General features: G+C 35.5%; 1 protein-coding gene across 2 annotated transcripts; it reads left to right on the top strand.

Moving 5' to 3' along the window:
- Positions 1-19,185: 19,185 nt before the first annotated feature.
- On the top strand, positions 19,186-26,362 carry RB195_012730 (uncharacterized protein; the record flags this gene model as incomplete). 2 transcript variants are annotated; one of them, XM_064202239.1, is made up of 6 exons in its annotated part: positions 19,186-19,215; positions 22,938-22,994; positions 24,128-24,214; positions 24,388-24,537; positions 24,790-24,948; positions 26,225-26,362. In XM_064202239.1, the coding sequence occupies 6 exons, from the start codon at positions 19,186-19,188 to the stop codon at positions 26,360-26,362; spliced, it is 621 nt and encodes a 206-aa protein (XP_064058119.1). The 2 variants fall into 2 exon arrangements, with proteins under 2 accessions (XP_064058119.1, XP_064058120.1); XM_064202238.1 differs by lacking the exon at positions 19,186-19,215 and having other exon boundaries at positions 22,947-22,994.
- Positions 26,363-27,799: the final 1,437 nt, after the last annotated feature.

Here is a 27,799-nt window from a genome sequence, read left to right as displayed (position 1 = left end):
CTAGCAAAGAGAAAACAATAAACAAATTTTGAAAAAAAAACACACAGTAGATCTAGTAGAAGGCAAAAAGTTTCAAATCCTTTGTGCTGCTATTTTGAATACGATTTCTAATCGTCGAAATTTTGTTTGCATTTTAGAATGGCACTTAATTCCTCGAAGAGGAAGAAACCATACGGTATTTGAATATTTTTTCAAGAATAAATTTCTGTTTTCCCAAGTAAATAGCAATTTGAAAAAAATAGGAGCAGTAATTTGGTTACAACGGATGGTTATGATCAAAGTTCTAAGGTGTAAATAACTATTATTATGCTTTTCTTTTTTTTCTCTTTCTCTCCTACGCTTTTTTTCTTCGCTTTTTCTTTCTTTTTTCTGAAACTCGTTTTCTCGTCTCAGAAACACAATGTAATTTTTTTATATTTAGAAAACCAATCAAGAGCTTTAAAAGATCAAAGATTAATTAAAATTATTAAAAAATTAAGAATAAAAGAAGAAAAAGAAAATTAAGAATTTGAAATTTGAAATTTATATTTAGAAAAAATTAAGTCTCAGTTAGGAACTGAAGTAATTTGCTGAAGGCACACGTCATAACTGTCAAAAATCATTATTCTGCTGCACCACCTGGTGATTGATAGGGTATTGATTGATCGGTTACAGTAACCACTTAGCAAAAATGATGTGCATAACGTGGTTCTGGCAGGCGAACGCCTTCCGATGTACTCAATCCAGCGGTTTTATTTGAACCACGTACTTGAACTCATTGTGTACGTACATACGGCCAATTACTCCATGTTTCGTCCTATAAATCCCATAAATCTGCCATATATAATCCAATAAAAAGGAATTGTTACATATATATTGCTGTTAAATGACCCATTCGTAGATTTCCACTTAGCATTATTAAATTCTAAACCTTAAAGCATTATTAAATTCTAAACCTTAAAGTCTGATTGAAAAAAAACAGCGGTAATAGACATTATATAGTTTTAATATTAAAGAGAAACAAAAAAATAACTGTAACCGATGGTTTTTTTCAAATTCTAATTCATAGCTCTCTAATAGGGTTGGGGTAGCGCAGTTGGGAAGAGGTCCGACTATGGCCACACAATAGATCGGCGGTTCGAATCCGCCCTAGTGTCAACCAAGCCTTTCATTTCACCGGGAACGAATAAATTGGGTACCGGACTTGATTGGGAGGAAAAAAAACGCTGAGTTGGCACAAGAAACTGAAAGTTACTGTTTAGGCTAGTCAGAAGTTCGTAAATTTTAAATTATTCTGAATTGACGCAGAACGCGTTGGGAACAATCCTGAGCGGATTGTTAAGCCGGAGATTTTATCCTTTATCCCTTTATCTTGTAGGTAACATCTTTCCCCAAATTTGAGCTCAAAATAGAGATATTTGATCGTTTTATGATACAATTTCAAGTGTTTCACGATTACAAGTATTAATTTTAAAATTAGTAAATTAAATCAAACATTAGTATCATATTATCACCAGATTAAATAATTAAATTTAGTAAATTTTTGCTTGTAATTTTACAAGTGAAATAAGCGCTTATTAAAACGATGTAAACTGCTCACGTAGATTGACCGATAGTCAACTTAGAATCGCTATAAACTCACAAAAGTAATAAAATTTAACATAAATATAACTTCACAAACAATTTTACTTCCGCAGCTTAACATCTTTTAATTTTTAACAGTTTTACTCCTAAATTATTTGTACGGTAAATGCAGAACGTCACTAAAACTGCGACAGCTCTTCAAATCACTTTTTTTTGGGGAATATTTTTAAGCATAAGACAAAAGTGAAGAAAATAATAAACAAAATTATTCTCTATGAAATTGTGCGTTGAAATCCAGACTCTTCTGACTGACTGGAGTTGCTATCATTTTCTTTCTTCATTTTTTCCAGTAATTTTTCTAGTAATTACCATTCGAATCCGCCTTGAGGCTCACCAAAACTATCATGTGAGAATCATTCGCGGCTGTGCTACTCATAACCGTTACTGTAGATCGATAAGGACGTGGATAATCGATGGTGGTAATTTTTTTTTTTAAATAAACGCAACTACAATGTAGTGTATTCATTTGTTTTTATTTTAAATTTTTATAATTTTATTATTTTTATTTTTACTAGTTTATTTTTATTAATATTTATTTAAAATATATTTATCTATATTTATTATTTAAAATTGTCATCTCCTTATGCTCACAGTAGAAATCCTAATTCACCGTCATGTTTTCCAGGCATTAAAACAAAGTTTGAAGTCTAAACAAAATGGGGAACAACAATAATATGCATAAATAATATGCATAACAAATAAATAATAATATGTATAACAAAAATATGAAGTTTTTGAAATAAATAAGGTTTTTAGAAGGGTATTCTAAGATTATACGAGCGGAAGCATACAGAGAAATTATTTCGAGTTTTTTTGTCATTTCTTAGTGTATTGAGAAAAAAAATTGAACTCAAAAATATTGCTAGAAAAATTCATGGTCGGGTAAATGTCAGCCCGAATTTACTTTAGTTCCAAAAAATGAAGTTCCAAATCATTTTCGATCTCTTCTTACCGTTGTTGTCGGGTGACTTCAGTCGACATTCAACAGATATCACAACTTTTAGTAATTATAGAGGATTTTAGCAGTGTACTACGAAATTAGCTGAGTTGAGATCATTTCATTGAGGAAATGATAAGAAAAAAGAAAAGAAAAGAGGTCTAGTAGTGTAGATTGAGAGTATGACCGTATTTACGCTCGATTCTTCCGAATTGTCCTCATAAATTGTTTTTCCGGGCGCTTTTTTTTTCTCTTACAGAGCTCATTATAACGCCATTTCAATGAACATCAGCTCCTCCGCAACCTATCTATTGGTTTTACTTGAGTAGGCTGTTAGGAAAGCTCACTAATTGTCGTCCGCTTGCACGTAAACGCGGCGCGTGTACGAGTGTGGCACGTTTTAGGTTGACTTGGAGGGGATTTCGTACACGAACGCCGTTTCCCATGCTGTATTTAAGTAAGGTTAGGGGAATTGTTCGTAGTCACGCTCATACTCTTAACTTACACCCCTAACTATATTTTTCCCTGAAGATATCCCAACATCGTCGATTTCGTCGCATGCTGTTCTTAAGTGAGGCATGAAACATATTGTTTTCTTCATTTTTCGGCCTTATTTGCATGATCATCACCACACATGGTCCAGACATCCACAAGAGGGGACCTTCATGATTATGGACTTCACATCAAACTTTAAATTAGTTAACATAATGGGAAGAAAACTTTAAAATTGTTTTTATGCTGTTTTTGGAATTAGCCGTTGTGCCTGCGCACGACATTCCCAGCGCGACGACGGGAAAATCGCCGCAGGCACAGTTTTACGGTAGCATTCGCGCGCCAGCCGGCCTATGCAAAGGCCGTCTCCCAGTGCTCTTAAAGGCATCACCCCACGAACCTGAGGTGGTGCAGATTTCAGGTGGAGTATTCGTATACGGGATGGGAGAATACTGAGAGGGGGGTGATTCCGTCCATTTCTTCCTAATTGCCGTAAAAAACGACCCGGAAGATATGTCTTCATTCGTTTTGGCGCACTATTTTGTACAAGAGGTTCGATTGGAGCGCGCCACTCTTGTGCGGCGCCGCATTTTCCGGGCCATTTTTTACGGCAATTGGGAAGAAATGGGCGGAATCACCTCCCTCTCCGTAGTCTCCCATCCCGTATACGAATACTCCACCTGAAATCTGCACCACCTCAGATTCGTGGTGTGATGCCTTTAATGCCGGTTATTTCATCGACAACTTTGCGTGTTACCCTTTCTCTTGTTCCGCGTTTTTGAGCATTACGCCGCATTTAAATTTTATCTGCCTGTCGAATTTGAATCATTGGTTTTAATGTCATTCAAAAACTTATCACTTTAACACTGGCCGGCCGCACTCCACAGGACAGGATCCGGTAGTCAATTATCCACTTCTCAGCCGAGGGCTACTCTACCACTTGATCACTTGATCAGTATGATCCCCTGCATGTATTGCGTATTTCACTTGCATGCATCCATATATTGCGTTAATCCCATACTAGCTCCCATACTTGTATTGATACTGTTAGGATAAACCACTTCTGTTATCGATCGTATTTCGCAGTGTATCTGCAAACCACTGAGGATAGCGCTGGAACGTTTAGAATAGGGGCAGGTGCGAGGTCCTCGAAAAGGGAGTCGGTGCAGGAGATGCGACCCTAGGCGCGTGCACGCACAATTCCCGAAGGCTAGGCATCCATGCGGTGTCTTAACCCATCGCAGGCCTCTCCGGATCCGGGCACTCTTAACCAGATCCTACCTAGTGATGACCGCTGGTCCTTCTCGGAGTATATACACATATACATATACAGTTAGTCCTCTGACAACTACATAGCTACACCTACAAGGTTGTTTTGTGAGTACGCTGAATACGGACTTAAACACTCAACGAGTGAACTTTTCCTTGTTAAATGTATCAGAGTAGATACTGCATAGCCGAAGTCTCAGCGAGTTATTGGCAAAAATTTGCAGGAATTTTTTTTCAATGCTTACTTGCCTAACGAAACTAACTTTTAAACTAAATTTGATTCCAAGGAGTACCCTGGTATTCATTTAAGTTGTGAATGATGTTTTATGGACTGGCCTTGCGTCAAGCTGGTTTTTTGGTCTCAATAACAGACACATTTTACAAATAGTTGAGGGGTCACAAATGTACGTTAATGGTGAAGGAGACGTTCTTGAAATTTCTTCGTAGCACCTAATGAAACAATATGAAATGTCTAATGGGAAAAGTTATTTATAGCGTTCATGTGGAAGACCGGTTGTAGTGAATTTTGCTCGCTTCGTGTTCAAAGAACGTGAATAATAAGAAAAGATTGAAGACCGTGTCATCGAGATTCCGTTACCAACAATGTCATTTGTTGAGATGAAAAGTAGGCTTACGTTATTTCTAATCAAGGAAAAAAATGAGTGCGAATCTGATGAAGGTAGTGCTTAGAAAAATGCGAACTGTAAAAAAAGGAGAGTATATCCTGTTTCAACTCCCTCAGTCACATCTACCGTCACCATGAAGTTACAAATTACGTTACGAAACGAAGATGTCTACATTTCATTTGTGAGTCCCTAAATGGTAACTTTCACACTAAGTGGAGGAGATGAAGAGCCTCAGCTTTCGCACACGAAGTTAAAGGCATCACTCCACGAATCTGGTATGGTACGGATTTCAATTGGAGTATTCGTATACGGCATAGTAGATTATGGAGAGGGGGTGGTTCCGTCCATTTCTTCCTAATTTCCGTAAGAAACGGCACGGGAGACACGGCTTCGGGCGTTCCGGCGCACAAGGAGTCCACAAGGAGTTCGATTTGAGCGCGCCAGCCTTGTGCGTTGTTTAAGTGAATACTCTCCGCATAAACTATTCAAATAAAAAAAAACACGTAATATGGCATATGTTATACTATTGATACTGTTAATTTCTTTCTGATGAGTTGCAACGAAAAATGGTTCTTCAGAAATTTTTAAGTTCACTGCATATTCTGAATAACAAGGAACGTTCAACGTAGCAATAATGATAATCTGAACAGAAGCTCTGTGCTAAGTGCCACGAGTGACACGAGTGACACGAGTCTCATGAGAGGTATTAGTTGTCGTATATTCACAATTAAAGGATAAAGGACATAATGTCTGGCGTTAATCAATCTGCTTTGGATGTGTCCATGCTTTCACTTCTATTCAGGATCGTTGGAGATCTACCAATGAGTCTGCAGCCTCTAGAATTATTTTCGGGGGCTAGCCGGTGTGTCAAATCAGTGTTCTTCGAAACATCGACGGTGGAATTCGCAGCCACATCTATTTTTTAGTACGGTACAACCGCAGAATGTTCACAATTAATAAAATAACGTTATTGGGGAATTTAAAGTGTGTGGATAAAGTTTCTAGCGGAAATCAATCCGCTTGGGATCCGCCACCACGTTCAATTTAGAACTCAGAATCGTTTGAAGTTCACGAACGTGTAGCTGGCCTAAACAATGATTTGCAGGGGCTAACCGATGGGCCAAATCGGTGTTTTTATCCTCCCCAGACAAGTCTGGTACCGATTTATCGATTCCGGATGGATGAAAGGCTTGGAGAGCACTAGGGCGGATTCGAACCCCCGATCGAACGTGCAGGAAGCGAAACCTCTAACAGCTACACTACACTCGAACTTTTATTGGGGAATTTACAATTCTCTAATGTTGCCTCGTTGGGAAATAATGGGTGCACTGTTTCAAGGATGCCGTTAAATGTAGAGCATACTTGATGGATCACCGATGCTGGGAAAGGCTTGCGATGCTGTACAACATTAAAAATGATGAAAAAAAAGGAAACGAGAAATGAGATGAGAAAATGCTTTCTCGGCTATTCTAGCCAGACAATAAAAGTTCCTGTGATTCATCTTACAACTATGATAATATTGCTTAGATGCTAGGATACCAGGATAGATAAAGAGATCCTAGTACAAATACTAGGATTTCTTTTCCTGACTTTAGAATGCTTATCATTTGGAATGAAGCTTTGATTTCCGCATGTTTCTGTGCCACAGAAATAGTTTAATACACGGTGATAAATTCAGAATTATCAAATTGAAGTGCCGCAGAAGAAAAAAACTGGGAGACAAGTCTAACAAACGTCACAATAGTCCGATGACGTTGAAAATGAATAAGAATGGGACACAGACACGTCCTATTGTGCTATGACACAATAGGACTATAGTGGTTGAAAAACAAATGCGTAAGGCAATTAATATTGTCTCATTGTTCTGTTGATGTCATCCGTAATCCTGCAATACTATGCTCCTCCTCTTAAAGGCATCACCCCACGAATCGGAGGTGATACGGATTTCAGGTGGAGTATTCGTATACGGGATAGTAGACTATGGAGAGGGGAGTGATTCCGTCCATTTCTTCCTAATTGCCGTAAAAAAACGGCTCGGAAGATGCGGCGCGTGCACAAGGCTGGCGCGCTCCAATCCAACTCCTTGTAGAAAGTAGCGCGCCGGAGCGCCCGAAGCCGTATCTTCTGGGTCATTTTTACGGGAATTAGGAAGAAATGGACGGGATCAACCTTCTCTTCATAATCTACGATCCCGTATACGAATACTCCACCGGAAATCCGTACCACCTCAGATTCGTGGGGTGATAGAAAAACTTGCGCCCAAGCACATGGTACCTATTGTTTTTGTTTACGCATAAAATGAGTAAAACAAACAAAGGATTTTTGTCACGCGTTGCACAAGCAGAACTGTTCGGTTCTATATAGTCCTTCGACAGCAGTTACTTAACGCATCTTAATTTTCTTAATGGTTTACAATTTTTAAATGTCATGTACAGATCCATTCCCTCTCTACAGTAGTTTCCATAATAGCAATCAATAATCGTAATTAATCATTCGTAATTGTAATCATAATTTTGAAAAAAAAATATGTTCTATTTAATTCAACAATTTCGAAAATCACTTGTATTTTTTTTCGTCACAGTTTTTTGCTACGTCCTCGCACTTATATAGAAGAAGAGCATCTAGGATATTTATGTGACACGGATAACATCCAGGGTACCATAGTAAAAATCTATCTTAATTATATCTATATATAATATATGAATGAAAAAATGTTTAAAAAATAAATAAATAATAAATAAATAATAAATAATGGAATAAAAATAATAAGAATAATAAATAAAAAATAAAATATAAACATCTAGTAAAAATATAAAATATATAACAATAATAATATAATGAAATAAAATATATAAAATATAAATATCTAATAAATATAAATAAAATATAAATATCTAAATAATATCTTAATCTTATCCCAATAAATATTCACAGAAATCGAAAGCAACCATGGGTACAGTTCTCGGGAGGAAACGAAAAAGATGTCGTGGCGTTCGACAAACGGGAAGGCGGTGATCTTTGACGCTTTCCACCTGTAGTGGAAACAAACGGAACACAAACGATCGCTGTGTGAAGTCTAGACAGCTTTTTAAGGTTAAGTTAACAGCAACAAGCAATTTTTTTACGAGACGATTAAATTTTAACAGGAATTTTTTGGTGGATTTTATCGATTTTATTTGGTGCAAAAATTTCTCGTCCTAAAAAAAAGTGCTGTTTCTTTTTTTTTCTTTGAAATCCACTTCCACTTTGTCTTTTTTTCGGGTTGTTAAAATGAAGTGCCAAGTTGTCAAAGCGGGTTCCATTTGTTTTTTTTTTGTTTGCAATACAATTTGTTCTTTTCAACTGGGACAAAAACGCTGTTAAAGCTGCTTTTTTGAGATTTGTGTGGTGTTAGAGGATGAGGTGTAGAATCTTAAGAAAAAATAACTAGAAAAAGGAAGGAAAACATGGAGAAAAAGGAAGAAAAGTTAAAATACATAAAAATATGAAAAAATAATTTTGTATTAAAGTTGATTGTTAAGTTATTAAGAAGATGTTAATTTGAAAACGGAGCAGATTTTCCACACCTTCAGATTTTTCAATTAATCGAGGTGTTGGACATAGAAGCATCGAATAAAACATGAAAATCTCAGAAAAGAACAAGGAACAGGAAACGACGACTGATCAACCGGTAAGAAGATGGAAAGAACGAAAAAAAAAACATGAAAAAACAATAAAAAGTATCGAAAATACCTATTGAACGATAAAAAGAAAAAAGATGTGTCGATAAGAGGATGAACAGTGAAGAGTGTAATGATGACCAGTTTTTTTTAAGTTTTTTTTTTCTCGTTCAAGATACTGGAAAAAAAGGATTCCTTCCCCGTCAACGACGACTGATCAACCGGTATGTGTGTCAAGGTGAAAAACCACCTTTTTCGGGTGTGCAGAGCTCAAGACTATTTTATTTCTTTTTTTTTAATTTATTCTATTATATTTTTAGTATTTTTTCAAGAATTGCTCTTTTCCACGCGCAGAACTGATCTTAATTTAAACAGCAGACTTATTTTTTCAATTAAATCAATTAAATCCAAAAAAAATCGAAAATTAGCCGTTTTGTGCCCTTGATACTCTTTTTTTTTCAAAACAATTCGAATAAACAAAAATCAATAGAATTAAATCAATAGAATCGATCCAGCACCATCCTGCACAGCGAGAGATCGCTTATCAAATACATAATGTATAGCATTCTGCTTATATCTCTTATTTTTATCTACATTTATGTCTTTATTATTATTATCCTCATTTATTAAATAACGAGTTTTGAAAGGAACGGACACCAATTACAGTAATAGGCAGTAGTAGTTACAGTAGTAGACACGGTAACTCTCCACCATAAAATGAATAAAAATGCAAACATTTCTTGCTTTTTCCTTTTTTCCACCGTAGCTTGATTTATTTTGCTCTAAATCACTACATGTGGACATCAATCGATTCGTGATGATCTGATGAGTCGAGATCTCTTTATCCAGGAAGTTTTGAACTTGAAAAACTTTAAACAAAGCACTTATTTTCTAAATTTAATTAAAATTCGAAATAATTCCGCCATCAGGATATATGAGATCTGGTGTCAAAAAAAAAATGCTAGAAAATTTAAGTCATAGTTAAATAGAAATAAATAAATATAAATAAATAAAGTATGAAGTTTTCATGAAAATCTTGACAACATATTCGCATGAAAAATGAATCAGGTTACTGTGAAAAAAAAAACAAAAAAAAAACTATCGAATAAAAACTATTTTTATTCGTTTTCTGCTGAAGAATTCCCGTGACGTCGTGACCGTTTTTTTTTTCAAGAAGAGATAATACTCGTGTGTATATGAGAAAATTCTAAGACTTCCAGAACTTCGAGAACTTTGTGAACTGCAAATACGAAACTCAATTTTACCAAAGAAAAAAGAGGTTGAAAAGAAAAGAAATATTCTGAAAAGACAAAAAAAACATGGAAACAGAAACATACATTCAGCTGTACTTGAACAAAAATGACAAAAGTGACAGACAAGAAAATTTACCGGTGATTTTTCCACGAACCATTTTTCATTGCAAGTAGAAATATCCTTGAAACCTTTATGACTTAACGTAGTTAACGTCGTTAAATATGTTATATTAACGTCTAAAAGGTGTACTATGTGTAACATGAGCTTGTTTATACTTTATTAGATATATTCTCACTTAGTTCTCAATGAATCACTAAAACTTTAACTTTAACCACACTACATCGTACGTTTAACTCCACTACATCGTTTTATGGCTCCTCCTGTAACAGTGATGATCTATTTTCTGACGAAAATAGCTGAATCTTAAATGTAAACGAGAGAGAACAGCATTTTTATAGCAAGTGATAAACCAAACTACTCGTAAAAATCTTCAAAAGTATCCTTGGATTGGTAGGCAGTAATACTTGCACTTATTCCTGATCTGGACCCTGGAATTGGAAACCTGGAATTGTTGAATGACTTCTCCTATCTAACCCGAAACCCGATAAAGGGCTGAAAGAATGTGAAATTTTAAGATGTTGTGAAGGAAAAAAAGCGAAAAATACGTGTACATCCTGCTTTCTTAGAGGATTCACTCCCTAATGGCCACTATCTGGCAATCAACAGTCATCGTTAAGGCGCATCACGAGTCAGCCCCGCATCAAATCCTTTTTTTTTGCTGTTCTTCTCATAAAATTTGCCAAAATTTCCCTAGTCGTAGGGGGTGTTGACGTGGAAAAGTGCAAAAGTGCGTCCAGCGTTTCTGGCGCACGCAGCTGGAAACGAACGGAAAAGGTGATGGTGAAAGACGTCGAAACGGAGATGTTAAAGAGTTTACAAGAGTTTAGAAGAATTACTGTGTCTACTACTATAACTACTAGTGCCTATTATTGTAATTGGTGTAAAAGAAGAATTTTTTTAGATTAGATTTTTTTTTAGATTTTTTAAATTTTTTTTTAGATCTTTTAAAGACTTTTTAAGATTTTTTTTTTGGAATTTTTTTGGCTTCCTTCATCACATTACCCATTTTAATGGATAATGTGATGAAGGAAGCCAAAAAAAATTCCGAAAAAAAATCCTCATCCTTGATTGATCTCCGAATTGCTCTTTTCCGACTGCTCAACTCTAGATCGTACATATATTTGCAGACATGGATCCAGAACATGCTTGGAGTAAAGCAGACGCTGGACTGTTCTCGAATCTTGGCATGATTTATTTATTTATTTATGATTTAATATGTACTACTTTAATATTTGATTAACTTGCTTGAATAAAGAAGTTAACAAAGGATAAATAGATAAAGAGTCAGGCGTTAACAAATCCGCTTGGGACCTGCGCCACCACGTTCGCTTCAATTCAGAATCATTTGTGGTTCACGAAGGTGTAACTGGCCTATACAGTGACTTGCGGAGGCTAGCCGATGTGTAAAGTCAGGGTTTTTGTCCTCTCAGACAAGTCTGGTACCAATTTATCGACCTGGGAGGGATCAAAGGCTTGGTGTGCACTAGCGAGGTTTCGAACCATCGACCATGTGGCTACAGCGTAGCTCTAACCAATTGCGCCAACCAACCGTCTCTATTTTTATTGAATGTACCAAAATATAGGGATCGGTACAGTGTTTTATTTGAGAAAATATGAAGTACAAATTATTATTATTAATTATTTTGTTAGTAAGCCCCTCTAGAGCGGGTGGTCTCGGAGAAAATTTCAACAGATGAAATTGTGATCTTTTTACCAGCAAGTAGAACATGGCATCACCTTTTTCCTGGATTTGTGGAGGACAGTACGTGTCTAAACTGTAATGATTAAAAATGAGATTCCAACCTTAAAAATTACCACAAAATGTAATATTAGCACAAATTTATCGAAAGAATAAATAGTTAAATAGTTATTTTAATGTGGTAACAGTGCGCCGGTAATGGACAATAAAGGTGATTTTATAGTTTTAAAAAATGAGTCGCAAAATGACGAATATTAGATTTTTCTGCAATTTCACAATAAGGTTTTCCGTGATTACCGATTTAAGAAATTATAAAGAGCATTGTAAACATAAATAACTCGAAATAACTAGAACATAGGCATTCAGAACAGAGTTGGACTCATTTTAACAATAGAGTCATCAGAATCCAGTGTACATATGAATAATCTTCCAAAGAAGATCGTAACATAACAAAAAAACATCTTATAAGCTCTTCATTAAAAAAAAAAACATTTTCTGGAACCTATTGAAACATTTCCTGGACCTGAATTGAAAGCTGATACCTCATTGGTTGGATTTTGAAAAAATTCAAAAATAAAAAAAAGGAATAAAAATTTCAATCTCGAGATCTCTAGCAGGTTTCTCGTGGTACATAGGCCACTAGGAGACTATGAGACCAATTTGTACTGAAAGCATCAGCTCCTTCTCTCTCTCTTCAAAATTATATAAAACAAGGATAGAGGCTAAAGTATAAAAAATGTGGATCGTTTCTCCTCTTCTGAAGACGATTCACTTCTAGATTAGTCTGTCTGGAGGATCCTCAGTGTGCGGAAAAGGAGGTAGTAATCCAAAAACAAAATATTTAATAGTATGTAATAGTAAGAAAAAGTAGGAATGAAGAGATATCAAGATGAAATGAAGAGATGAGTCAGTAAGAAAAAAGGAATGAAAATGATGTGCAGTGAAAATTAATGGTTTTTTTTTCAAATTTAAGACAAAATGTGAAAACATTGGCGACGTTTACAGGCTCTTCGAAGTGCTAAGGAACCAACTTAAAGGCAGCGTACCACGAATCTGAAGTGGTGCGGATTTCAGGTGGAGTATTCGTAAACGGGGTGATGGATTACGGAGACGAGGGTACATAGTTCCGCTGATCTCTCCCTGCATCAATGCAAGCAGCCGGCTCCAGAATGCTCTTTTGTACGACGACATCTGTTGCAACGCTCCGCCCCTTGCGCCGCCTCCGTCCTGCGATTCGTCGAAAATCAATTCGGACCGCCCCGATAGGCAGCAAGGGACGCTACGCGTGCAAAGGTGGCGCGCTGCAATAGAAGGCATCGTACAAAACAGAATTCTGGAGGCGGCTGCCAGGGAGAGATTAGGGGAATCACCCCAGGCTCCGTAATCTACGACCCCGTATATACGGATACTCCACCTCAAATCCGTATCACCTCAGATTCACGGGGTGATGCCTTTAAAGTCCAAATAACACGCTGCGCTATTTTTAGAAAAAAATATCACTAAACTACATGGTTGAGCCTGAAGGTTGTATGGACGTAGTACAACGTCCCGAGATAATCATCGGTGGGCAATTAATCCTAGGAGAGAAATGAAAGGGAACCGCTCAGCGCAGCGATGAATAGAAATGTGATGCACCACATAAGGATATTTGCATTCATCTAATAACTTGAAAAACATGTTGAGAAGTAGGCAGGTTTTAATCAACGATCAGCTCCGCCTCTATATCCATACGATAGGAATAGAACTTTGCCGGATCGGATGAAAAACAGGGAATTATGTGGGTGCAGAAAAATTGTAGCGAGATAGAAATAGAAATATACGTAATTTTTCTAAAATTGAAATTGCACATTTATGGTGGTGATTTTCGAATAGTGCCCTTTCTGGGTACAGCCAACCTTTATTTAGCAACCGACCACGTCAAACAGGTACCAAGAATTCGAAGTACTTTTTCATTTATACGAAATTGATGCTTCCGATTGTGTTATTACGTCAATCCGATAAATTATCCAAGCGAACGAGTCGAAGTATGTAACGCGAATGCACCTAGTACAATAGCAAGGTTGAGAGCTTATAGCCCTGCAAAACTTATAGTAAACTTCATAATTTTTACCGAACTATAGATGTACACTATTGCTTGAAATTCAGGGTGGTAGCAACAGTATTGGTAACAGCAACAGAATTGCAAGTAAACTATATGTTACTGTAATAATATGAATGGAATTTTTGAAAAATATTCTAGCCTTCTACAAAGTTTTTTTCTTTTTTTTCCCCGCAAAACTTGTATTACATTAAACTTCATAAATTATTTTGAATCATAGATGGAAACTGCTGCCTGAAAGTCAGGGTCGTACCAATAGTAGAACTGCAAGTAAGCAATGTGTTACTGTAGTATTATGTATAGAATTTTTGAAAAATATTCTGCCTTACACAAGGTGTTCCTTCTTTTTTCTTTTGGATTTATATTTCTTTCATAGATTTCTTCCATAGATATATGTGAATAAATAAAAATAAACAAATTTCTGGATCAAACTGGCAAGCTTTGGCCATGGGGCCTGGAAAAAATGACAGAGCATTTAAGCATTGATAAGCATTTCATACAACAAAAACCTCCACCAAACCGAAGCGCTAGTCAGAATAAAATTTTGAAAAAAATCCTAGATTTTAGCAGGAACAATTATTTATTTGTTTATTTATTATTCATTAATTATTTAACTACATATTGTTAACTAACTAATTATTTATTTATTATTTAGCTATTTTCAAACGCAGGAACATTTTTCAGGCGTTTTCAGGAACAAAGAAGAGCGTCAGTTTTAGAAAAAAAAACCTGTTTTGACTTAAGAAATGCTTACTGATATATTTTGTATTTGGGTATAAATTTGAATTCTGTTTAGTAGCAAAAAACAAAATTTAAAAAATAAGAAATAAATCTCCAATAAATGGAGATGAGAAGCAAATAAAAAGTAAAATAATAAGCAAATAAAAAGCAAAATAAAAAGTAATAAATAGTAATAAGTATTATAATATTATAGTATAATTACATTATAATAATAAAATAATGTAATAATATAATAATACAGTGATACAAAAATACAATAATACAATAATATAATGTTATAACAATATAATAACATATAATCATAATAATAAAATGAGAAATAGGGTATAAACGGAAATGGTATATAATAAGCAAATGCAAAATAAGCAAAAATAAAATAGAAAGTAATAAATAGTATAATTATATCATAGTAATATAATAATATAATGATATAGTAATATAATGGTATAATAATACATAACCATAATAATAAGTAATAATGATGAAATAATAAATTAATAAAAATTTTAAATAATAATGATGAAATAATAGAATAATGAGAATTGTTTTGATTTTGTTTGAAAGTAGAAGAGCTTCTATGCATTGTATTGCGGTAAAATATCCGATAATTATTATTCAAGCCAACTGTTGTTGTTGACATATGAGCATGAGCATCCATTAGAGAAGATTTGTGATTCCCTACCACCTTACTCATTCAACGGATTACTGTAATAATCGTGTAGAAGCATAATAAAGATGAATCATACGATCGAATACGTAGTGAATTTAAATCATTGATCATTCCACGAATCTGAGGATACGTTCAAGGATAGCAAAGTTAGTGAATCTGTTTGACCAAAGCCCTTAAATGCATCACCCCAAGAATCTGGGGGTTAAGATTATGGAGAGGGGGTGATTCCGTCCATTTCTTCCTGATTCCCGTAGAAAACGGCCCGGAAGAAACAGCTTCGAGCGTTCCGGCGCGCTGCTTTCTACAACGAGTTGGATTGGAGCGCGATAGCGATAGCCTTGTGCACGCGCTGCATTTTCCGGGTCATTTTTCACGGGAATTAGGAAGAAATGGACGTAATCACCCACTTCTCCATAATCTACTATCCCGTATTCACGAATACTCCACTTGAAATCCGTACCACCTCAGATTCGTGGGCTGATGCCTTTAACGGAAAGCTTTTGAAGACGTTGTTCAGCGACGTGAGCTTGATTTTATATACACTTTCCCTATTTACGTTCAACGGTGGTTTCGACGACGAAACTGTTGATTTCGTTGACAAACTTCAGCCCCCGGAAACCGGACCCGAGGTTTTTGCAGCAGAGGAATTTAGAATTTCTGGACTTTTTTGTTGGAAGTGCTCAGGTGTTACGGTTTACTGTTCGGGAACGTAACAAGCAGGTGGGAACCTCTTGAACCGATGTGTCTTTTTCAAGGAGAAAATCCCGTCCTGTTGACAGTAATGTATGTTTTTTTCTATACTTCGTTTTTGATTTTATTTTGTAAACCACAAAATGGCAAACATTTCGCCTACACATTTAATCCGATCTTTGACGTTCGACGAAGTGGAAGTGGATTTGCACCGTTCCACATCTATGTGGCACCGTTTCCTTCTACCAAAAAAAAAACAACAACAACACTTCGTTACTTTTTTTAGAGTTTAATAGTTCAAATATTCTTGGGACCTTGGGACCTGTTCCCTAAGACCTACTAATACAAAAAAAGAGGCCTAAACAACAGTTTTATTGAGGTCCCATCGAAAAAACTTCGTAAGCACCATAATGGAGAACATAGCTCAGTTTAATGTGTTTAATTCGTTGATGTTTTACTTTGTCGCATGAGGTGATAAATAAATAAATAAATAATACGTTGATCTCGAGGATCACAGGATTTTTGACCTTATCTCAGCTGCTGTTAAGGAATGAAGTTGAACTTAAATTCACAAGAGTTCCAAAGACATACTAAGACTCTATAAAGGTAAATGTCGCTTAAAAGACTATATCCATTTGTTTGCTAAAATGACCTATCCTGAATGGGACCATCCGGAAATCAGTGGGATGGTTCAGGATCCCTTGAAAAATCCTGCTTTCATCTTAGTGCTGGATTCCATATAAGAACAAAAGCCTCTTTGGTGGTTTTGTTTTATTACTATCCGTAGTGTCCAACTGATAGCTGAGATTTGCCTCTGGCATAGAAATATGCATCCACGACGTCAACTGATGAAGAGAAAGAATTGATTTGGTTCCTGTTCCATGATGGATTTAAAGGATAAAGTTTCTGGCGTTAATCAATCCGCTTGGGACCTCCGCCACCACTTTACTTCAATTCAGAATCGTTTGAGGTTTACGGACGTGTAACTAGCCTATACAGTGACTTGCAGGGGCTAGCCGATGTGTCAAGTCACTGTTTTTATCGTCCCAGACAAGTCTAGCACCAATTTATCAACTCCGGAGGGATATAGGGCTTGGTTTGCCCTGCGGCGGATTCAAACCTCTGATCGATCATAGACTCGCAGCGGAACCTCTTACCGATTGCGCTACAGCGCTCTATAATAATACACTACTGATATATTATTATTATTAGGGCGGATGTAACGCAGTCGGTACGAGGTCCGCTGTATCCACACACGCGATCATCATACTCGTCCATTTAGTCAGCGCTAGACAACCGGGAGAGGGGTTTTACTAGTTTCCCTTACCTTTTAATATCAATAACATGTGATTTGCGGCTGCTATGGCGCAGTCGGTAAGAGATTCCGCTGTGACTGCACGATCGATCGATGGTTCGATACCGGCCTAGTGCCTACCAAGCGTTTCATCTCTTCATAGTCGATAAAATGATACCAAACTTGTCTGGTAGGATAAAAAAAAAATAAGCCAACACAAAAAAAAACCTTTCTTCCAAAACTTTCCAAAACCTCAACGATTACGAATTGCAGTAAAAACTCGTTGGCGCATCCCAAGTGGGTACACGATAGTGGCTTTTAATAAATATATACATATATATTACAGGATATACGTACATATGTAAACAAATAAACAAATAACATATGAATAACATTTGAATTAACATAACATAACATGCGAATTTATGATTTTTATCTAATTTTTCTCTATTTTTTTTAATTTATAATTTTTATAAGATATGAATTTATGAGAGAGAGACGTCAAAAGGAAGTAGTGACACATGAGCGTTGGAGTTAATGTGCGTAGCAACCAGACCAGATGATCTCCGGTTAGTTATATCCTTGAACATCCGACATATATATAGCAGAGCTAAGCAGTTGGCGATACCGTAGGACCTGGTTGTTTTAATGACCAACTGCAGACATCCCTACAGTATTCTGGTCGTTTTCTGTGCACATCCAGACGTAGAAAAACTAGGGAGCAATTTAGACACAAGCGATTCTCTGTGGAGCTCTTGCTAATGCATTTCTGCGCACTCGAAAAAAATTGTTCTAGGATGAACAGAAAAAAAAAATCATTTACAGAGAATGCTCCATTTCCCGGTGAGAGTGGGTTTTACCAAGGGGAAAAAAGTGAGGGAAACTACTAATCCATCATCAGTATACAAAAAAAAGAGGGAGAAGAAAGAAAAACGTAAATAAATAAAGAAAAGAATATGAGAAAGTGAAACAAAACAATGAAATGAGGCAAAAAAATACTGCAGATGAGAGTTGGGTCCTCTACGACTCTAACGCGCACCGTGCACTGTGGCTGTGGTTGAATCCGACCTCCACTCCGAGAAGTGTCTCCTTCGTTGGTTCTGGAATTCGAGGGGAACATTGTTTCATGAGCTGCTCCCACAAGGCCACACCATCACCACCGGTTCCATACACGCTAGTCAGCTCCAGAAGCTCGCATCGAATTGAGTTCGAGAAAAACTGCCAAGACGAGCTTCGGTGCACCTTCTCCACGACAACGCTAGGCCCCATGTAGCTAAGAAGACATATAAAAAACTGGAGTTAGGCTGGGATACAGTGCCCCATCGCCCCCCGCCTATTCTCCCGACCTTGTACCCTCAGACTTCCACTTATTCCGGGCCCTCAAGGCTTTCGTAGCTAAGAAAATTTTCACCGAAAAAGTTTGAAGAAGTCGAGCGGACGGTCAGCGATTTCTTCCACTCCCGGTCTCCCCAGTCCTGGGAGAAACGGATCACTGACCTTCCCCTCCTTAGGTGGGAGACTGTTGTAATTAATAACGATGATTATATTATTGATCAAAACCTATTGTAAGCTGAGTAAAAAAAAAATAAAGCAGGAAAAATTGTGACAAGTCTTTCTATCCAGCCTAATACATATTTGTTATTAGTATCCTTAGATATCTTTAGATATCTTATTTATTAAGATATTTATAAGTTTATTTACAGTTATTTATTATCTAGGCGATATAGATATCTATACAAAATACTGGATTATCTTTTGTTTGGTGAACACATACATTATTGGCTGATAAGTCTTCATTTTTAAATCAGAAGTAAAAAAGATACAAAATCAGAAGAAACTCATACTGTAGCATAATAATTATGAGGCAGAAAAATGGTAGAAAAGAAAAACACAAAGCCAGAAAAAGAGAATACACGTCATAAATTTAAAAAAATCTGTATTAGCTGCTTTTTTTAAATTGATTTTCTTTCTCTTTTATCGCCTTCGCCGTTATCAAATGTATTATTTGCATTGATGTTTCACAACTCTGGTCGTATACGTAAGGTAAGCTACGAAATTGCCTTTTCTTACCGTTCCATTGGTTTTATTTCCTTTATTTTTGCTAAAAAGAAAAGTATTAGTAGTAATAATAATAATATTAATGATAATAATAATAATAATAATAATAATAATAATAATAATAATAATAATAGTAATAATAATAATAATAATAATAATAATAATAATAATGTTTGGTGTTTGGTGTGCCTTCGAGGTTTTTAGGTGGGACTTTTTATTTGCCTGACGTTAAATAAACCAAAAGCTTTTTTTCCACAATTATTATTATTATTGTATGGTTTTTTCACAAAACCATTTAAAAAACCATACAAAACACAAAACCACTTCAAAAAAAACCATACAAAAGCAATACTCTAAGATATTTACGAGATTCCACAGAATCCCGGCTGTATGGGCTCGTACTTTACATTATTATTATTTATGTTATGGAGATGAATTTTGGGGAAAAAACCAATAATAATAATAATAATAATAATAATAATAATAATAATAATAATAATAATAATAATAATAATAATAATAATAATAATAATAATAATAATAATAACAATAATAATAATAATAATAATAATATTTATGCTATGGAGATGAATTTTGGGGAAAAAAACCAATAATAATAATAATAATGAGAATTACGAGCCCATAAAGCCGGGATTCTGTGGAATCTCGTAAATATTTTAGAGTATTGCTTTTGTATGGTTTTTTAAGTGGTTTTGTGGAAAAAAACCATACAAAAGCAATCCTCTAATAATAATAATATTATAATTAATAATAATAATAATAATAATAATAATAATAATAATAATAATAATAATAATAATAATAATAATAATAATAATAATAATAATAATAATAATAATAATAAGAGGACAAGTTATAATCAAGATTTGATATCCAGAAATCTGTAAAATTCTCCTTCTACAGGCTGTCGATCTGTTTCCAATAACTTTGTCCACGTTATTGGATCTTGAATAGAGGATCAGTTGGAGGAGAAGGAGGAGTAGGGCTATCGTTTATTTGGTTAGGCTACCCGCGCACTCTGTTGTACCGTAACCGTATGGTGTTTGTTGACAGTTGATGTGCACTACCGACCAAGTCATCTACTACGCGACAACATGACCCCTGCCTCACCTGGCGCTGATTAATAATTATTTCCACCCCCTCCTCCTCCCCCTTCCCCATTCAATGCTGATTAATAAATTTAAAATTTAATTTTAGAATCAATTTTTAGCGAATTCTTTCATTACCGTACTCCTCAGTAACAATAACGGGTTAATTTCTCTGCTATGGAAATAAATCCCACTAGATATCTAATTTAAGCCATATATATTATTATATTAAAAAAATTTCAGCTCTAAATTGAAGCAATATTTGCTGTTGCTATTCTTTCTTATATATTATTACATATATTTTATATATATTACTATATTATACATTATTTTATTATTTATTTATGTTACATTATATTATTATTACATATTAATATATATTACGAGTAATAATAAGAAAAAATGGTAACAAGTAGATAATAATAAGTCCTACTTTTAGTAAGTAATTTTGCTTTAAAAGAAATATCGATTTTAAGAAAAAAAAACTGAGAAAGTTACCTGAGGTCGTCTCCTTACTGTACCATTCAGTATCATTACCCTCATTTCTTTTGCTGCTGACTGCCTGGTGAGAGTTTTCGAATATGTTTCAATTAAAGCTGTGCAATTATTTAATCCGTCATTCCGAATTTACGCCCTGTGTCCGAGGCTGAAAGTACATGAAAAGTACATTTTTTTTCTCCATTATCAACTAACTGACGCATAAAATTGATCGATTGAAAGCGAGAGATTCAATAAACAGCCAAAACGTGTAGGTAGGTATTGACCTGATTCGTGGATCTCGAAATATTGCCCCGCATTGGAAAAAAATAGCTACAGCTCTAAGTTGAGCCAATAATTGCTGTTGCTTTTCTTTTTCAAATTAGTTGATTTTTGTTAACAATTACTATTATTATTTCAAAATAACTCTTTCTTTATGCTAAAAATTTCCTCAATTCCCTCATCTTAATACGTTCGAAACTCACTTTACACATAATGAAGTGTTTTTTTTAAATCATTTTTTCCTGAACTTTTTCTGAAAATAACATAACTCTAGGGGTTTTGTAAGAAAACCACCTTACGACACTGACCCCAGAGGGATTATCAACAGTATTTGCGGGTATCCGTACAGAAAAACCTCACTAATCGATTTGTCCCTAATACCTCGTAATGATTCCGCGCAGAAATCTTTAACTACACCTTTGAATGATTTTTTTAGATGGAAGAGAAGTATGTGGCTGGATCCTATAGGGATAGGGCAGTTATAGGTGATGATTCTTCCTTTCCTTCTCATTTTTTTCTCATTTTTCCCTACTCATACCATTTTTCCTTTCTATCAGAAGCAGTAATCACAACGGCGCGGCGCCTATACGGTTTCAATTAGCCTTGTTTCCATGGTCACCAGACCTGATTAAGCAGGTTTTGGTCGGTCGGTTAGCTCGGCAACGGTTACTGTGTGACCTACTTTCATATTTTCATATCATTTTCCTCGTACCTCGTATTTGTGGGACGAATCTTTTTTTCCGGAGAATCCACTATTTTTCTCTCAAAATGCCTGATATCGTAGTGCTGACTCTCGTTTTAAATTTAAAAATCAAATCCACAACCCAAAAAGGTTTGTTTATTTGTTTGATTGATAACAAACACTATTTCTAGTTTTACGCTTCTATATAGAAATCCAAGGCTCGTACTCCTGATCCTCATGGTCCTAGGCTGCGTCGAAGTCAAAAAAAAAAAATCTCGAGAGATTACTTTTGGTTAATTAAACAGTGGGCTGAACTCATTAAGTACAGTAACCTCATCTCTGTGCAAGTGGATTAAAGGAGAACAAAAAATGAAAAAAGGAGCAATTTAGAAATCCCGGGAGAAGGATACGGTACTGTATCCGTGCAATTTATTCACTGGCAAATAGAATAAGGTCAAATTGGCAATCAACGGAGATCTGCGCCCGCAAGCCAAAGCTGCTGAAAATGATTGAATTGTTGGTATCGATTGAAATTATATTATTGATTAAATCTCTGGAATCAGTCATTATTTCTGGGAGGTACTGCTTCCAAGAGAAAATTAACTTTTACTGCTTTCAGGTAAAAATTCCTCTTTCTGGCAGAGTACGATTTATTCGTACTGCAAACGTGATTTAAAAAAAATAAGAAAAAAAATGTGGTAAAAAAATAAGAAGATATATTTCCTCCTAATTTTTTTTTGTGATAAGAGCATAATTAGTAAATCAGACCCCAGCCGAGTTTCGATCTACGAGATTTCGATGCAATGCTGTCTAGATTTATGTAACTACTCGTTTTACAAGTGACCTTCTCTTCCTATATAATCCCTGATCATTTTTATTGATTGATGGTTAAGTGACAAGCAAATTCACGAGGAATTTCTTTCTCTCTGGTGCCCAGCTGTGATCATCAATTTTATTGCCATATTACTCATAGAATTCAGCATTTAAGGACGTTATGTTATGGAAAAAATCCATCATTTCTACAGTTTTTCAAATCATGTTTCTACAATTTTTCTTTTGATAATTTCTGGATGAGTTCGCTATGAACAATTTGAACCATCCTTTACATCTCTCGATATTCTTACACTTATAATTTTTGGTACAATTATAATTTTCAGTTGCCGCCGATGTTCAGAAGTTCATTCATCATCACTCTGATAAATTATATCCTTACGGTAAGTATATGTATTTTTTTTAGCGCTGTTTTTATGGTTCTGGTGTTATTTTTTGCTATTTTTATCGTTTCTTAAAGCTTATTAGTAGATCTATTTCTGGAAAAATCTCCCCACGTTTTGATCTGCAAGGCGCTTCTATTTTATTTCTTTTATTTTCTCCTAAACACCACTATTTCACATGGATCTTAGACATTGTTCTTTTACTGCTCTATAAAAAAAAAGAAAATTAATCCAAGATTTTCACAACACATATTTTTTCTGGTCGTCTTTACCTTCTTTTTCCTCCATATCATATTTCTTATTGCTGCTCATTACAGCCACAATAACTTTACCAACGGGGATCTTATTTTCTATAACTTCGTCACAATTTTTTTAATTGAAATTTTACTCTAAATAGAGTGGTTCCCGAGGTTTTGATCAGCTATGTAGCTTCAAATTTTCCTTTTCTCTTTTTTTTCTTCTTTTTCTTTCCGAATTTCTCTTCATAAAACGTAGAGATTCTTCTCTTAAAAAATGTTCTGCCCACAGACTGATTTCGATAAACTTTAAATAAGTTAAAATTTCTCCTTTCTCTGATCGAAACTTTTGCGACGATTTCTTACATATATTTAAGATTTTTTAAAATGCTTTAGGCAGTGGATTTGATCAGTAATAATCAAGCAATCAATAGATTTGTGAAGAATTTCGTAATTAAAAAAATCTTCTACCAAGGCGAAAAGATACACTAATTAAAAATACAAAAAATACACTAGAAAACATTTATTAGTTTTCCTAATATTTGTGTTTCTAACTGGAACCGAGTTGCGAAATTGTTATAATTCTTTATTATGCATTGTTTAACATTCTGGCGTGTTCTTCGAATTCTTCAGGATGTAATCGAACGTGATTCATCCGATCAAACCCCTACCTGTTTAACAATGAAACTTCTATGGTTACTTTCGCTGAACTGCTAAAATGAGAATTGACGAAAATTTCCCTTAAGTGACTTTTTACTAGTTATCAATTTTTTTTAATCAATTTTATTATTTATTTATATTTATATTATCTATTATTTATTATTCTTTTAATTTTATTATTTTTTTAAATTTTTTTTGTCAATTATTTTATCAACTACATTATCGAATTTTTTTTAGATTTGTGGATTTGCTTCATTATGCCTGACATGTTCAATTTTTGATTTCATTGTGACCAATGAGATGTACTATACGGTACCGGACATGGTAAGATTTCGTTTCAGAAGCTTTTTCACCCTCTCATTGATTGTTCTCCTTCGAATTAATTACTCTGGAAGCATAATTACCGTAACAGGCTTTAAGACACGGCACCAGCATTTCCTAACAATTTAATGTCCTTTTCCAACAAATCCCGAAAATCCGTATTTCTCACCGTTTAGAAACTTCTTATTCGCACGGAGATGTCCGTATGGTTCTACGCAACCTCAATTCTTTGTGTGATTCTCTCATCGTCAACGATTCTCACCAGGAATGGATCGAAATTTGCTCAAAATATTGTCGGATTTAGTCCACAATTGTTTTCCTTTCTTGTAAGTTCTAATGCTTATTTATATGAATAAAGATAGAAATAGGAAAAAGCAATAGGTAAAAAAAAATAGGAAAAATGAAACCACAAATCATAGGGATATAAGAAAAAAGGGAATGAAAGGAGAAAAACAGGAAGAGAACCGCCATTCCTGATTATTTAATTAAAAAATAAATAATGAAAAAGGAATAGAAAAAGAAAAAATGATATAAAATAGGTGAAAGAATTGAATTCAACACCTAATTTTGTTATTTAGCATGGAGTGCTGCTAAGCGCTTCAAGCGTTCTTTGTGGATTCTGCACGTTCCTTGCCATGCAAACGTCGGAAGAAGTGGGGAAATACGCCTTCAATGCTGTGCCACGTCATTTTCAGGACGCTTCCTATTGGTATTTTATTCGGCTCCGAGCGTCAGCTGTAAGTTTCTGGTATCAGTTTCTATTTGGTTTTTTGTTTCTTCATAAGTTTAAAAATGAAAAATCATTGAGAATTACGTTACTCAGAAGAGTATGAGAAAATTTTAGGAAAATTTTAATTTTTAAGCACTTCGAATGTTCTCTTGTCTTGAAACCTCAGCATATTCTGTCTATGTTTTGTGATAGTGTGGCTGCAAGGTTTTTAGATGGAACCATTTATTTATTTACCTGACCTTTCGGCTTTTTTAATTTTTTAATTTTTTTTTTAATTTTCATTTTCGTTTTTTTTTCGTAACTCATTTTATTGCGTCAATAAGATGAGCAAAACCATGCTTTTGCTTATGTTGGTATGATTACTACTGAAACGGATTGAGGATGCAAAGTTAACGCAACTATAAATTTTGAAATTGCAATTGAAATAACCTTTTATAGAACGGTTTTTGGCGCGGAAATCTTCCAATCGGAGATTTTTTTTTTGACCACAGAGCTAATTTATTTCTCCGAATCACTGCTTCTGATTTTGGGTTCACACCACAAATCTGAAATGGTGCGGATTTCAGGTGGAGTATCCGTATACGGGGTCGTAGATTGGGGAGACTGGGGTGGTTCCGCTCATATCTCCCTGAATCACTGCAAGCAGCCGCCTCCAGAATACTGTTTTGTACGAAGCCTACCATTGCACCATCTATTGCAACGCTCCACCCCTTGCGCCGCCTCCGCCTTGCGATTCGTCGAAAATCAATTCGGACTGTCCCGATAGGCAGTGGGGGACGCTACGCGTGCAAGGGTGACGCGCTGCAATAGAAGGCACCGTACAAAACAGCATTCAAGGGCCGGCTGCTTGCAGTGCAGAGAGGGATGAGCGGAACCACCCCCTCTCGATAATCTTCGACCACGTGTACGGATACTCCTCCTGAAATCCGTACCACACCAGATTAAAGGTTAAACTTTAAAGGTATGCTGCCTTTAAAGTGTCGATAAAGTATAAGGTGTCTGGCGTCTGAATCCGTTTGAGATGCAGGAACGCGTTTAACTGCTATTCGAAATGGTAGGGGTTTTATGAACGCTTCTTTGCCTATACAATAAGGGACCCTTTCGGCCTTCTCCTTTCGGGACCCATTCGATCTGCAATGTCAAGTCAGTGTTTTTACGAAGAATTGAGAACTTTAAAGAACTAAGAACTTTTTTTAAACATACGTATTGATAAATATTATATATTAATTTTTATAACATACCACAAGTAGTTTTACATTACGTAATTAATTCCGCAATTACAGACATTGTTCACAATCGAGGCGTTGCTACAACTTACCGTTCTCAGCGTTCTCTATCTGGGGATTCGTTGCCGTCACCATTCGTTCAACCAATTACCGCAGGAGATTGGTGTCATTGTTCACAAGAATTTACTTGTTTAAATTAATCAATGTATTGATCACCCTCGTTTTTTTCCCAACCTCATCATTTTACTGTGTTAAAAACGATGTTAAAAAGATGTTGAAAAGTTTCCACGAAAAGATAATATAGCAGAGGGTAAATTAGGACTATCTGCGTGTTCACATTCAATCTCCTCTAGTCGTCCTGAAAAACAGCGTGGGAGACGGCGTCGTTGCACGAATTTTCCTACGAGGCACCTTTGAACGGCACCTTTCTTCACGATCCTCGCAAAGCTGTTCGCTCAGCAACCTATCCATTGGTTTTCCTTGACTTGGCCTCTGGTCGAATCTCGCAAACTGTCTAGCTCCGCTCGCTTGTAGATGCGGCACGTGTCTTAGTGTGGCGCGCGTTCTAACGTGTCTCGTACGAAAGAACGATCACTAAGGTCGAATCCCACGCTGTTTTTCAAGACAATTAAGAGGAATTGAGCGTGAACACGCTCATTCCCGTGGTCTACTCCTCTAATCCTATCTTTTCTTACTGAAATCCCACATCGTCAATCTCTTTATTTACTGCCTTTAAGCATCGAAAACATGTCATATATGATGGCGAACATGTTATTAAATTAGATCTTAGTCACTTTTTTAAATTAAAATTTGTATTTGTATTAATAATTGTAATAATTTGCGTTTATTTGTATGAATATGAATCTGGTCAATCCATTCTGTAAAGCAACCTCTTTAAAGATACTGGGTTTTGGAACAAATAAACCATTGTCGAACTCTCGTCCGTTACATGATCGTCTCGGTAGAAGAACAACTGGGACCCAAGTCAGTCAGGCTAGCTAAAGTCCCAAGTTGAAGACGGTGTTGAGTTTTAGATACTCTTCCCCTAAAACCGAACGTGGCCATGTTCGACCGCCCTTGGGTCTTGTAGATCTGTGTAGATTAGATCTTAGTCACTTTTTTGAAATGAAAATTTGTATTTGAATTAATAATTGTAATAATTTGTGCACTTTTCTTGTTTTGTTTTTTTTTCCTTTTTTTGGTTTTCCATGTAGGATACGTGGCTTTTTATTGATTTACTTGAACTGTAGCCCAGATAAATATTGATTTTTCTTTATTAATTGCCAGCCAACGTTTCGGCATTATCTCCTTTGTCAGCGCCGGGAAAAATCAAACGTGATTCCATCAGTGATTTGTCCTCTCGAGCGCCTCATCACCCCACAGGAGGCCTTCAAACGATGGGGAAACTCAAAAAACAAAACATCGATCAGCGTTTACCTCATTTGACGAAATTTGGTAACTTAGCAACCACCATTTACCACAACTATGTGTCAAAAAGGTTTTTATAGGGAATTGAGATGAAGGATATAAAACTGTAAGATTTTTCGGAGAGATTTAAACTACGGGAACCTGAATCTTGGAACTTTTCAGGAAATGAAAAGTAGGTTCGATTTCCCAGGATACTGATAGAGA

Source organism: Necator americanus, chromosome V, assembly GCF_031761385.1.
Source record: "Necator americanus strain Aroian chromosome V, whole genome shotgun sequence".
NCBI lineage: Eukaryota > Metazoa > Nematoda > Chromadorea > Rhabditida > Ancylostomatidae > Necator > Necator americanus.
Note: the sequence above shows the minus strand (reverse complement) of the source record. Positions and strands in the feature narration are given on the sequence as shown.